This window comes from Pyrus communis, chromosome 7 (assembly GCF_963583255.1).
Source record: "Pyrus communis chromosome 7, drPyrComm1.1, whole genome shotgun sequence".
Taxonomy (NCBI): domain Eukaryota; kingdom Viridiplantae; phylum Streptophyta; class Magnoliopsida; order Rosales; family Rosaceae; genus Pyrus; species Pyrus communis.
In genome coordinates, this window is record NC_084809.1 from 6,284,654 (window position 1) to 6,300,102 (window position 15,449).

The 15,449-nt window shown below is 38.2% G+C and overlaps 1 protein-coding gene across 1 annotated transcript; it reads left to right on the plus strand.

Moving 5' to 3' along the window:
- Window positions 1–8,049: 8,049 nt before the first annotated feature.
- LOC137739162 (glucan endo-1,3-beta-glucosidase 12-like) lies at window positions 8,050–10,447 on the plus strand. The gene is made up of 3 exons (XM_068478677.1): window positions 8,050–8,223; window positions 8,321–9,643; window positions 10,179–10,447. The coding sequence occupies exons 1-3, from the start codon at window positions 8,139–8,141 to the stop codon at window positions 10,217–10,219; spliced, it is 1,449 nt and encodes a 482-aa protein (XP_068334778.1). The 5' UTR covers window positions 8,050–8,138; the 3' UTR covers window positions 10,220–10,447.
- The last annotated feature ends 5,002 nt before the right edge of the window (window positions 10,448–15,449 follow it).

Sequence of the window (15,449 nt, forward strand, 5' to 3'; positions counted from 1 at the left end):
CAAAAAATAAAACATAAAGGGTTGGGCTCATTAGGCTGGCTAGCTGGAAATGGCCAGCTCGCTAGCCTGATTTGGTGTTTTGGTCAAGTGAGGCTGTTGACTCTAAAAATTACAAAACCTACGTGACGCGCAGGCCGAGTAACTAATAAGCTAACTACGTCATTCGGTTGAATGCGGGGCGTGCCAACTCGTCGGCCGAGGAGTAAAATTCGTTGATGTCGCGTTGAGCGCGTTACTGACTTCTTTATCTTGCGGCTGCAACCGAGAAAGAAACATTCTTGGTCTTTGGGTTCTAGAGCCTGAAGACAGAGCTACTGGTTCTGCGAAGTTCACAAATCGTTGGCACCCGATTCAGTCACCGTGATTATATTCATAAAAGTATAAGCACGTCGAATCGACACCAGATTATACGGACACAAATATTCAAAGGTGATGTATGTCTTGATGGTGAACGTGGTTCAGCTGTCAGAATGCCGAACTCTAAAACTCACTTGTGAATATCCAATCATAAAATCACTCGGCGTCCGGTACGCCGAATGTCGTAACTCGTAACACCTTACTTCGCCAAGAGGGCTGATAAGATGACCCCTGCCAATAAGGATTCGAAAACCCTTCTTGGCCGAGACTTGGATAGGTAACCAGTCGGCCTCGACGCATTGCTGTTTATCCAAACTGAAGGTGCTCATCGGTCGGCTGATTCTACGGCAACAGTGCTGTTTATCCAAACTGAAGGTGTTCGCCGGTTGCCTCCACAGTACTGTTTATCCAAACTGAAGGTGTGTCGGCGGAAAAAAAAAAGAAGGAAAAATCTCAAGATGTTTGAGAGTTTTTGCGCAAGGCAATTGTATGTTGAATTGAAGGTCCTTAATTGTTGCATGATTTCTTGTATTTACAGCACCAACTCCTTGAGATCGAATTAAACTCCTACCCGGATTGGGAGTCCTTGTTTCGTTCCGACTTTACTTCGAACGACCCTCTTCCCACTAGGACTTTGAACTCATCCCCTTTCGGGGCTTTATTCATTGTCAGTCGAGAATCCTAATTGCACCACGACTTCCTCGACCCTCTTTGCTTATCTAAACTACTCCTTTTTGCGATAGGACTTGACCATCCCTGCCAAATGGCCCGGAATCATCAGGCAGCTCATAATATTTTTGACACGGCTTTGGGTCGAGCATAAATCTACACTTGGCCCAACAATATTATTTTGGGCCCAAACAGAGGCCCATAAGCTCTTTGGCCAATCTCTCGGTTGAAGATAATTTTCGTGTTATTTTGAATTATTTTTAGCCTTATAATTCTTTGATCGGATCAATTGGAAATAGTCTAATGTATCATAACAAGTCCTGGCCCATTTAAAAATTTCTTCATCTCCAGCAAAAATATCTATCTGCCAAATTTAGCCGTAAAGTTAACAAAACCAGTCTCACCAAAAGGAATGAGGCTATAGAGATTGGCCTAAATTTAGCCCAGCGCAAGCTACACATACCCAGTCGCCCACCTGCCCTTGGATTACTTTTTCGACGGTCCCACCATGTGCAGCCCACAAATGTGAACTGCTATAGTGCGGCAGCACCGCATGGAAATAAAACGCAGCTGATGTAAGAAGGGCTCTGATATTAGTGCAGTTGAAATCAACGGCGGTTGTTGTGGAATTGGGTCAGGTCCTTTTATTGTTGAATAACTTGAATGTGTTTTGTCATTTTGCTTGCGGTATTGCTTTTGCTCTCCAACAGTCTTGGCATCCTTTTTTCCTTAACAGCTTTACAAAAATGATGGCTACTTAATACTACGAACTAAAAGTGTTTATCTTCATTTATAATTAAGAGACATTAAGTTTGATTTTTGCTAAATGTGAATTTGAACCAATAGCTCATTGTGAGGCTAAACTCATCTTTTCCCTTAGTATAGATAATATCTTTTGTTAAAAAAAAAAAAAACAAATGAAAAAAGATTTAAATTTTTACATTTTAATAAAAAATCATTTACTAATTTTATTTAATGATGAAGACAAAAGAATAAATAAATAAACCAACTTGCGATAGGGTGAGTACCTAAGGGTGGGCAAACGAGCTGGTTCCATGTGGTTCGGGGCAGGTCTAAAATTTGTAAAGACAAACTGGGGTAGGTTCACAAAATTATCGAGACGGGACGGGTGCAAAAGCCTTAGGAAACGGGGCCCCGGTTGGACTTTCCCCATCACTCTTCCATTTTGCTTGCTTTTTCTTTCTTTATTGGCTCTCTATTCCCTTTTTTTTTTCCTTGCACGTTCCCCGTCACTCTTCCATTTTGCTTGCTTTTTCTCCCTCCATAGAAAGGTGCAGCTCTAGCCACTGAAGGATCCAATGAAGGTGCAGCTCTATTCACTTCTTTTATGTTGATGAGACCAAAATCAATCGAATCATTGAATTTTGTTATGGAGGAAATGCTTTATGTTCACAATCTGATGAAGAAACCATCTTGTCTTATGGTTAAAGGCAAATGACGAAGACGATATGGTGGAACACTATTTGGCTGAGAAGTTTGACTCATCAACCCATTATTCGAAAAGAGTCACCAGCTAGATCTAAAAACAACAGGATGACGAAGACGTTGAGGAGGGGAACGAACATGATGACGAAGACCAAACTTAGGCGTGAGTGAAGATTTGGACCCGTGGGGACCTGTAGGAATCGGCCAGTTGCAAAGGGTTGAGTTAGGTCTGGATCCCATTTTAAAATATCCAAAACCCGACCTGCCCCGTCCCGGTCCGTGCCCACCCTTACGCATACCATCCCTTCCCTTCCACATTCCACTTTTTTCTCCCACCATTTCCTCCCATTGTCACCTACACTAATATATATATATATATATATATATATATATATATATATATATATTTTCCGCTTAGAATAAGAAAAATACTTCAAATTGAATTACTTTCTCTAGTTTTTTTTTTGTGGTGTTGTTTCCCAATAGTAGTTATGATGACGAGAAACTTTTCAATGTGCCCGAAACACAGGATGGTACATTTTGTATAAGTTGTGAGATTCTTGTGTTACAAAAATTAATAACATAAAAAATAAAAATTTCCACCGCTTACATAATAATACATGGCATACCATTTTTGTTACGGGCACAAGGAGAAATTTCTCCAAGATGACACCCAAGCTCAAGAAATTGGATGGAAAGCTACATTTATTATTGTAGATATGTAAAAAAATATGACAAAATTTTAATTTGGTAATTGAAAACAGCTTTTTAAATATAATTACTGAGAACATAATCTTCTCAAGGTTTTGGTTTAAATAGTCACTTATGGGTTCATCGTTTTCGGCGCAATGGGTGCTTTTATAGGACCAAAAAGGGTCTAAGTTTCAAACCTTATGAAACTAAACCAAGAATTAAACACTATTTATAAAACTTCACCAACAAGTAGACACTATTTATGAAACTAAACCAATAAGTAGACACTATTTATGAAACTAAACCAATAAGTAGACACTATTTCTAAAACTAAACTAATAGGTGAAAACTATTTATGAAACTGGACTATACACTATTTATGAAACATAATAAAGAATTAGGCACTATTTATGAAAGTGGACCAATAAGTAGACATTATTTATGAAACGAAAACAAGAATTAGGCATTATTTCTAAAACTAAACCAATAGGTGAAAATTATTTATGAAATTAGACTAGACATTATTTATGAAGCCGGACCAAGAAAGAGACACTATTTATAAAACTGTATCAATTACTATACATTATTTATAAAACTGGATCCAATAACTAGACACTATTTAGGAAACATGACCAAGAACTAGATACTATTTATGAAAGTGGACAAAAAATTAGGCTCTATTTATGAAATTAGACCAATAAATAGTATAATACCGTTCAGTTTCATAAACAGTGTATAGGTCCCGCAAGTCAGTTTTTTTTTTTTCCCAAATTGTGTCATTTTCATTAAAATTTAAGTTTTTTTTTTGTCCTTTTTATTAAAATTTAATTCTTTTTCATTAAATAAAGTTATAGTGTGGTTTTTTGTTAAAACAAACTTAAGCTCAATTCCTTTTCATGAATTCCAAAAAATAAGGATAAAAAAACTTTTTTTTTAATTTTTAAATACAAGGCTGGATAAAAAGAAAATTAGGAAACAGTAAAAATTTCCTTTGTTTTCAAACAAAAATTGATGTGTTAAATTCGATTTTTGAGTTATTATTATTATTTTGTCATGTTGAGATTTTATTTTTTTAAATAATGAAAGCGTGTTGAACAACACGTAATAGTAATCAGTAGATGTGTGAGTGTTTATCATAGTTTCTCTTAATTGTATGTAAAGATAACAAATTCTGTAGGGAGTAAACTATAGTCCTACATGACTAGAGATGGTAAAAATCAGCCATGCAGTAATCTTTATAATATTATTTACGAGGGTAAAACATTGTCTGGAGATAAGTTTCGCTCCCAATGATTGAAGATGGTCTTTTTTTTCTTTTTTCTTTTTCCAACTTATAAGGAAGACAATAGATTCAAATGTCATATAATGTGAACAATGGCGAAGTCAGGAATTACTAGGGCTCGGGGGGGGGGGGGGGGAATGGCGGAATTTAAAAGGGTAAAAGATCCCAACAACATTTAGACAACCAAATCCTTTTAAATAATGGACAATATTAATTTTGTTCAATACAAATTTAGACAACCAAATCCATTTTTTATACTCTGGTTCACTATTACAAACCAATAGACATTATCGATCAACTTATAATATCCATTTGATTGAGAATTCAGTAGCAACACAAATTAGCTAGGACATCAGCTTCCTCTTAAATATGCTCTCTCTCTTACCAAAAACAAATGGACTATCAAAATATCAACAAGTTGTGTTTGTCCCAATAACAAAAGGCTCCATTAATAACTGAGTCGAGAAGTAAAAAATGACACCCAAGATGATAGATGTGGGCAAAGCTGGCAAAGCTTGATGGCATTGCCCCCAAGACTATTTAGTTAGATAATTCTTTGAGGCATTAAATCAAACACATGGAGTGTGTATAAAGACTAGCAAAAAGCAGTACGAGAGATAGATGGAGGAAGACTATCAAACACCTGGAGATAGGTGGAGGAAGACTATCAAGCTTTGCCGGCGGCCCATTCCTAATTCTATTGTTTGACGACAAAGCATCAAACGCCTAGGGTTTCAATATTGACCGATCAATCAAGCAATTGGGAATCCCCAAATGAACATAAAAAATAAAATCTTTCAATCCAAAATCTCACATGAAACACAAAATTCAAGTACCCAAACAAACATTTGTGCAAAAACGAATTGAATTGGAGAAGAACGAACCTTTGAGTGTTCGGGGTTGGGAGGAGGGGAAGTGAAATTGGGGCTATTATGTGCTCTGATTTGTTTTGGAAATAGGGGAACGGGGTGAAGACGTAATGGGTTAAACACTCAAACGACATCGTCCCACTTACTTTTTTTTGAAGGGAGTTTTAACGAAAAGGTACTGTTTACTAATTATATTTTTATACTAAAAAGTCAATCTTGGTACTATTCACTTTACCCTTTATTTTGTCCTTATCATTAAAACTCAAAAATTTCAAACCATTTTTATTAGTTTTCATTTTTTTTCTTTCTAAATCACTAAATAAGACAGTGTCGTTTTACTTAAGGATTTAAAAAATAGAACACTATGCTGAAACTCAGAAAACCAGAGTGCGGGTTGGGCATCCATCAATGATGCGGACATGGGAAAATATGTATGTGTTTGAAACAAAAACAAGTAAAAACATGCATGTGCTTTGTCAATATCGTGGACGAACAAAATGGGCTTTTAAGATATGGCCAGGGGAGGGAAGGCGGAAAAGCAACTTCTATAGGCTGCTCTTTTTCCTTTGATATGATTTAATGGATATTAAGGGGGGAGGGGGAAAGGGAGTGTGCAATATGAAATGATTTCAATTGGTCAATCTAAAGGCGAGATTGCTTGTCCATCTCCTGTCTGCATATTTAGCAATCGAGAATGCATGCAGAAGCGGATTCAAAAATTTATATGTGGGAGAGCTTCTCAAGTATATAGGTAAATTTAAACTTAGAACATGAAAGATTTGATTAATGGGAACTTTAACGAAAAATTATCGGTACTGTTTACTTTAACGAAAAATCATATTTTTACATTAAAAAGTCAATCCTGTTACTATTCATTTTACCATTTATATAACAATTGAAAGACCTTAAATTCAATAAAGAGAATTAAAAACATTGCACAAAACCCAGAAACTTAAACATGATGTGCAAAGTAAGCAAGAATTATTTTTATAAATATGAGTTAAAGGAAAAGTTGATAGAATAAGGAGCGGAAGTGAATATTGCATCGGAATTAGAAGGAGAGGAGAAAAATGAGACCTGGTTTAAAATAAAAAAGAGTTTGAATTGAGAACACACTTAAATTAAAAGATATTTGACTGATATGCTGCAACAACATATCTTACAGCAGAAAGAAGAAAAAAAGACAGGATAAGCCTGTGATCTAGTCCCTTAATGGCTCCATCACTGAGAGAATGTCCTTGATTGCGCACCAAAATGATTGCCAAACAATTTCGAACATGTCATATTTTAGCTGCGGGACGTTGCTAACAAATAAACTTTTATGTAATGAATTTGGCTAAGAACAGTTGCCTAATTATAACACCTCTCAATGACAAAAAAAATCATTGCTAATAAGTAACGGCATAAATCTATGATCATAAAAGTGTTGAACCAGTGGTTGGCTTGTTGCTGCCCTTTCCCGTTAAGGAAGGACTGCTCTTTTTGCTAGTAGCAGGTAGAAGCCAACGTTCGGAAAACATCATGACCTCATCTCTTCTATTTATTAATACATTATTCCCCCAAACGTTGATTCCTCTAAATCCCCATGGACCCCATAGCATCCTATGTTAACCTGTTCATTAGTGCCGTTATGCGTTGCAACATAATTTTTCTTTAATTGTCACACCAGGATTCATGCTTTATGTAAATTTGTCGTCTCAACGTCTTTGTTTAGATGTAAGTTTAATTTAAAAATGGTAAAAATGTTGTCTCAACGTCTCAATTTTATTCAAATCCACTGTCACGACATGACCTTTTTATGTAAGTAATGTTCCCGTTCCAAGATTCCAGCTCATTTGACAGGGTAGGTCATAAGTGGGGCAAATCAAAGGAACCAGATCCCTTAGACTCAAAGAAATTGAGTTTGCAAATCAAAGGAACCAGATCCCTTAGACTCAAAGAAATTGAGTTTACTCATTAAATGATCTGAAACATTAAAATTTGATTCCACAGTTATAAATATGAACCTTTTAAAAATTATAATAATTGTAATCGTTTAATTAAATTTTAATAGTCTAAATTATTTGATTCTCGAACTCAGTTCATTTGAGTCTGGAAGGGATTTGGTTCCCAAATGAAACCAAAACAACCAATTATTTAACAACAAAAAATAAACAAAATTTGACGAACCCTAGGAGCATATTACGTGCATTAGGGTATCGTTTGGTATGCAGACGGGACGAGTCGGAACGGGATGGGACGGGATAAGACGGGATAGGATGGAACGGAACGGAGCAGGAGCAAAGATGCCTTTGGATGGAAACAAAGAGGAAGAAGAAGGAGACAGAGAGGTTATAGTTTTGTGTTCCATGGATGTGGAACGAGTCGTTCCAGGGAGGTGAGGTGGAACGAAAATTCACCTAAAACTCATCCCGTGGAACAGCTCGTCCATCCGTTTTAGCCGCACCAAACGTGGGACGAAACGCCTTATCTCATTCTGTTTTATCCCATTCCACATACCAAACAATACCTCGTAGAACGCAATTTATTATCTGCATGTGCAGAATTAATCCATGTAGGTGAAGCTTTAAACGGTCGACTTTGTGGGACAACGTGAGGGGGTGCACCCACCACGTAGGGCCCAAAGCCCAAGTGGAGGAGAAGATAGTCGATTGGGCCGTTGCGTCAAACACGTGGGTCCCGCCATCTCGATCCCCACGTTATTTCGCCAAAGTCATAAAACCACCCCCCCCCCCTCCTCACTGTCACTCACTCCCTCTGCCGTACAAAATTACAAAGATAAGCCAGAAGAGGAAAAAAGAAGAAGCTCTCCACCTTTCACAATGCTCTGCTTCTCCAAGAACCAGAGCATGGAACGCCATGTCGTCGCCGTCCTGCTCCTCCTTTCTGTCTTTTCATCTCTAGCTGGTAAAATGCTTAGCAAATTTACAATGTTCTCCCTCTCTGTATCTTGTAATGGTGTTTTGGATTCTGATATGTTGTTGTTTTGTGATGCGTTTTGCAGATGCGGCCTCGGTCGGAGTGAACTATGGTAGAATAGCCGACAACCTGCCGTCGGCGTACAAGGTGGTGCAGCTTCTGAAGTCACAAGGCTTGGAGCGGGTCAAGGTCTTCGACTCCGACCCGGCCGTGCTCCGTGCCCTAGCTGGATCCGACATCAAGGTCACCGTCGACCTGCCCAACGAGCTCCTCTCCTCCGCCGCCAAGTCTCAGTCTTTCGCTACCAACTGGGTCCAGCGAAACGTTGTCGCTTACCACCCCAACACCCAGATTGAAGCTATCGGCGTCGGCAATGAGGTCTTCGTTGACACCCACAACACCACCAAGTTCCTCATCTCCGCTATGAAAAACATCCACACCGCCCTCGTCCACTTCAAGCTCGAGTCCTCCATCAAGGTCTCCTCCCCCATTGCCCTCAGCGCCCTGCAAAACTCCTACCCATCTTCCGCCGGCTCATTCCGACCTGAACTCGTTGAACCCGTTTTCAAGCCCATGCTAGAGTTCCTTCGTCAAACCGGGTCCTATCTCATGGTCAACTGCTACCCCTACTTCGCTTACGAGTCAAACTCTGACGTCATCCCCTTGGACTATGCCCTCTTCCGTGAAAACCCTGGAGTCGTCGACGCTGGCAACGGCCTCCGTTACTTCAACCTCTTCGACGCCCAGATCGACGCTGTTTTCGCCGCCATGTCGGCGTTGAAGTACGACGACCTCAACATGGTTGTGTCGGAAACGGGGTGGCCGTCCAAAGGTGACTCGGTTGAAGTAGGCGCGAGTGTGGAGAACGCAGCCGCCTACAACGGCAACCTCGTCCGTCGGATATTGACCGGCGGGGGGACCCCCTTGAGGCCGAAAGCAGATCTGACCGTATATCTCTTCGCTCTATTCAACGAGGACAAGAAATTCGGTCCCACATCAGAGAGAAACTACGGGCTCTTCTTCCCCAACGAGCGGAAGGTGTACGACATACCGTTTACCGTCGAAGGACTAAAGAACTACCACGACCGCCGGTCGCCGGTATCCGGAAACCAGCATGTGACTGCTCCGGTCAACGGGGGAGGGGACATGTCGAAGAGCTTGACCGGGAACACGTGGTGCGTGGCGAATGGGGAGACCGGGAAGGAGAAGCTGCAGGCGGGACTAGACTACGCTTGCGGTGAGGGCGGGGCGGACTGCCATCAGATCCAGCCGGGGTCCGCGTGTTATGATCCTAACACCCTGGAGGCCCACGCCTCATACGCTTTCAACAGTTACTACCAAAAGAAGGCACGTGGAGTCGGCACGTGCTATTTTGGCGGGGCGGCCTATGTTGTCTCTCAACCACCCAGTACGTAACATATTACATCCCACTCAATTGTTATTGCATTTAATATAAAATAGCGGCGCATGCTAGTGTTATTATGGTGGTTTTGGTAAAATGCGCCGGATTGAATGGGACACTCTAGTCCTTTGAGAGTCCCGCGTGAAAGCTTGACTCTGGTCCAGGAAACGTTGGAAAGTGGTGCACACTGAGCGCTCCACTCGAGGTCATAGGACAACAAATGGTGGTCACGTGACCAATGTTTGGATGTGCTGTACTTACTGTTTACGTTGATCTTAACTCTGGGGAAAGGGGTCCTCATCAAATCATGGATTTGTAGTATTGAAATTTGATCGAACGATTGAAGTTATTATAACTTTTGAAGTGAGTTTTTGTTTGTGATCAAATTTCAATGATACGAATAATGAATTTGGGAAGGAATTTGGGAAGGTTCATTTTCCTAACCTGGGGTGAACAAAGAGCAAAAGCATAGATATTTGCTTTTCTTGGTAAAATCGTTATATTGTTTTACTAATATAAAACTTTGTTTCTGTTGGTGCAGAGTTTGGGAAATGTGAGCTGCCGACTGGGTACGGAAACTGAAGAATGCAAAAGGAAAAGATGATGGGGGTGTGGTTAGCAATTTTGTGGCAAAGTGGGGTTTGCTTAGTAGCCTAATTTTGCTTTGCTACTTGTTAATTTCTGTTTTAGGGCTATTAACCTAACTATTATGTTCATAATTATATACTTAGTAGTTTCTGGTTTAATTCCTATAGCGTTGTACCTCGAGGATCTTGATTAATTAAATCTACCAAGAATCTATTATTTTTTGGACACGTGCAAAACAATTAGATGCGTTTATCTGACAGTACATTTGGATTTGGATGCTTCCTATATAGTTCATCAATAGGAATCATGGACTCATATGGGAATTAACAGCGATCTAGTATTGATTTTCTTAACAGAATTTACACTGGCTCAGTCCTCCGGTATCTCAAAATAATGACTTAATAACACTGTCTTAAAAATCTTTGTTTACCACCGCTTAGGTGCTAAGCAGTTAGCTACTGTTCTGAAAATTAAGAACTAGGGGTTAGGCCTGTTTAAACATCCGCCTAGAAGTCTATCCAGGCCGGTTTCCGGTTTAGGTGGTGGTTCTCATTTAAGTAGAAAATAGATAATTTTCATTTGCATTTTAATTTTTTAATAAATTGTAAAAAACTTGTTAGATACTTAGATAAACATACATTATATGCTTGTTTTTTTATTTTTTTTATTATGTTTTAATATTTTATAATTTATATGTTGCTCTAATTTGCTGTTTATGTATTTCAATAAATTTATTTAAATTTTTCTAGTCCGCCATCGAAGCTGGCTTTAGTCTGCCGTTTATCTAGCGCCTAAAATCTTTTAAAATTTTACATAATAATGTCTTGCAATTTAACTTTCAACTTAACACTTTCATTTATGATATCAAACCCAGTGTAAGTAATTTTTTCTCGCCTCCTAGGCCATTTGTTTTAACTTGTTTAGATTCTTAGACAAATAGGAGGAGGTGCCGATCACCCAAAGTAAATAGAAACCAAAGAGAATAAGGTAATGATAGCCTTAGCCTCCTTCATGACAACAAAATTGCTGAATGCATCTTACTCAAAAGGAAAGGGTACTCACATTTGTATTTTTTGGACAAGGGAAAGGGTACACACATGTTTGATAAATTTTACTCCCAATGGACGTTTGTGTTTCACAGAACCCCAAAAGTGTACAAATTTTTCTCACATCCACATCCACATCCACCGATGTGCCGTAGGGGCCACCCCCACTCGATACAATGCATTCTCTTTTATTTTTTGGCCAATAGTCACTAGGGTGGGCGTGGTCTGGTTTCATTCTCTAATCGGAATCCGAGAAAAATATTAATAGTTTGGTTTGCTGCAGTTTTACTTAAATTTATTACAAAAATTATAATTTTTAGTTTATATTGATTCCAATTCGGTTAAAATTAATTTACGATTTTGAATACTAGAGTCATTTGAAAACCAAATCAAAATGTTATTCAAAGTTTACTGGGTTTTTTTTTTCTTTTTATTTTTGCATGCTTGCATCAAATACGAGTTCTAAAATAGTTGTACAAAGTAACAAAGTTACAAACAAAACATGTCTTTTTCAAGGAGGATTCTCTCATCTCATAATCTCTCTCGTAATCCCTCTCCTCCTACTTGAACGGTTACAATTAAGCCACGCCAAGATCTTATATTGATATTTTTATAGAGACAAAAAACAAAATGTGAGGAGCGAGGGAATGAAATGAGAATAGGATAAGAGAGAATCATACTCACATTTTCAAATACCAAATCAAAATGCAAATGTCATTGACACCAAGCAAACAAAAAAAGAAACACAATTCAAATGTACATGTACATTCATAATACAAATATACATTCACACATACAAATAATCCACTATGCAGTAAGAATGTCATTGTGAATACAATAATTTTAGCCTAAAAGGGACTATCAAGAGATTAAAAAAGGGGTTTTTTGATACGGGTCCAAAGTAACTAAAAATTGGACCTATTTCAAAAGTCAAAAGTCACTAAAAATTGGACATATTTCAAAAGGTGGCTTATAAAATTGGACCTATTTCAAATTTTCCCATTAAAAAAAAAGGAAAACTAATGAAAAGAGCTTGAAAATTTTGAATTTTAATGATAAGGACAAAATATAGGGTAAAGTGAATAGTACTAAGATTGACTTTTTAGTGTAAAAATGTGGTTTTTCGTTAAACTGAACAGTATCGCGGATTTTTTTGTTAAAACTCCCTTAAAAAAATGCCCGGGAAAAAGCGAAAGAAAAAAATAGGATGTAACTGAACACCTTAAAATCATTCTATCCAAGAAAAATATGAAATCAAAACCAAGATGTCAACTTTTGAGATCTAGAGAGAAAATGACTTTTTTTTTTTTTTTTTCCTTTCAAATATGTTCCTTATATCAATAGGTGAACCATGCAAGTAAAAGACCTAATTGAGAAATGTTGTCGTACAAGGTGAAACCAGTTTGGTTTTCACTACTTATTTAGCGACACAAGTATCAACTATTAAATTTAGTTAATTATTTACATTCATGGTTGTTCTAAGCAGTTTTACCCACATGAAAACTATAATCGGTATAAACGGTTCGGTCTGGTTCTTGAACCTATGTTGACTTTTTTTGCCAACATGATTTTTAACGCTTTATTTTATCACGGTTTGATTCGCTTTTACGATTTCACAGTTTTATACCCACCCCTAATAGTCACAACAAATAGTTGATGAGTTTGTGGAATTTGTTACTGTTTAAAAAAAAAAAAAAAAAGGAGTTTAGATTTGTCAATTTTATTCTTGTTGCTTACTTGTAATATCAGTTTTGCATCAATTTAGAGCATAATGAAAAGTTGTATTCTTCTGGATAAGGATTCTTATTGTCACGCTCTTTTGTTCAAATTGATTCAAGTCACACTAAATGGCCACCACATGATTACACATGGACAATAAGTTATATAAATTACTAAATATTCAATATTTGCTTGAAATTCTTATCGGCTATGTTATTTGGACACATATATTGAATCACTATCTAATATATGTGAGATTCGTATAAATAGTAAGGTCATCTCCAATAGGGAGGGCTACAGGTCTAAAAGTAAAAAAATGACCCGATTTGTTCAAAAACTCATCTCCAACCAATGATTGGGCTATATGTGATAACCTGTCCCTAACTTTACGATTTTATAAATTTTAAGAGTGATTTTACGAAAATGCCCTTAGATGCGAGGATGTTTGACTTTCGTTGATCGTTTGAAGTCACAATTAATGTTTCCGAATAGATCTTGAAGCCACGAGTGCATAGACGAAATCCATTTGCGAATCCGGGTTATAACAATATAGTTACGGACGTTTGAAATTGTTTATTTAAATTTTAGTTTATAAATTAATTAGACTCCCACTAGGTGGGAACGAGAACCAATCAAGGGCTTGGATTTAGCCCAATAAGTTAATGGGTTATGGGACCAATCATAAAATCAGGAGAAAGAAAGAGACCAATCAATTTTTTTAGTGTCCAATTAGAAATTAGTGAGAAGGAAAGGGACCAATCAAGAAGAGAGAGAAGCTCCCTTGCCTTCCCTTTCTGTCGGCCCGACACGCACCGCACACCCAACCAGGTTCTAATTTCGGCCAATTTTCGCCATTTTTTTCGTCGAACCACCACCATCCAACACTTGCAACCTCTTCCACAACTTCCCATCTACCATCTCTACCCAAATTCGAAAGGTTTAAGGTCCAATTCTGTGTAAAACCTCATCAGAACACAGAAAGTGCTCGATGGTGATTCCTTCGATTCGGCGAGTTACACCACCCACCACCACCCTTAATCAACTTCCCTTGGACCCAGGAACAAGACCCAACCAGTTGTAGGGGTGTCAGAACACCGAGGAAGGAGAATCGAAGCTCATCTATTCTAAAGTTTCCGATAAGTTTGAGTGAAATTGGAGCTTTTCCTGGCCAAATTGGATTTGGCCACAGGTATAAAACTTGCTCTTCTTATTGAGATTTTCATTTCTATAAAATTTGAGAATTTTTGGAAATAGTTGAATTTTTTGGCGAGTTGAGGCGGTCGGCGACGCGTGGGCTGTGGCACCCCCTGACCTTCCTAGGCTAAATTTGATTCCCCAATTCTATAGCTGAAGTCTAATTGATGAAATCTCATCGTTTGAACATAATTTTGATAGAGACCACCACTTGATCCTTATATAAATTGACGATCTGACCATTAGATCGTCACCAAACTTTAATACGTAATAGTACATAATATTTAAGGATGTTAGGAACTGACGGATTGGGAATCTACATATGGATCTTCCCGGGTAGGTTTTCTAAGTTTGTAAATCTAAACGTCGGCCGCCACTTAATTTTAGCGATTGGCAGAGATCCGACAGTTGGATCGTTTCGAAACTTTAGGATGTTGTTCTAGAAGCTTATTGAAACTTTTGGGAAGTTACAGATTGGAAATCTAAGTTGCGGATCTGCCGGATCGAGTTACGTAGGGTTGTAGATCATATCGCCGACCTTGGACCAACGGTTGACTTTTAGTCAATGGGTTTCAAATCATTTTAGAATGTCCTTGGGGATGTGTTTTATGTAAGTTATGTGTTCTATTGATAAGAATTTTGAGACGTGATTTGATATTTGTTCTAGGCGACGATCGTTCGTGATGCCTCGATATTCGTGCTAGGGAGTTGTAGTGCGAACTTCAGGTGAATGGGTCTTTTCTTTTCTTTTCTTTTTATAGTGTGTGTGTGTGTGTGATTGATAGTTTCCATTTATGCATTTGAAAAAGAAATTCTTACGCATACCTTTATTAGACTAAAGTTTATAAGAATTAGCGAAATGACGTAATTTATGAAATATGCTACATCTTACGGGATACACAAGTATGCTTCTGATCTTTGATGCCATAATTATAACTACGACTATGAATGTTAGTATGTTGACTAGAATTATTGAATCGTTATGGCATGATTATATATATGTGTAGTTTGCTCATCATTGCTGCACCCGGGGCCAAGACCAGTCTTTCACGTGTATGTTCACCTCTGCACCGCACACTCACCTTGGATCCAAGTAGGTGTTAGTCTTGTCGTACAGGTTTCATTAGGCAACTCCGACTCGTTGGTGACTGCGATTATTGCTAGTTTTCACGTGATTGTAGCACTAGAGCGTACATATACATAGTCTTGTTCATGTCAGAAACTATCTGCATGAACTCGTGTGCCAGGGTAGATTGATGAGCACC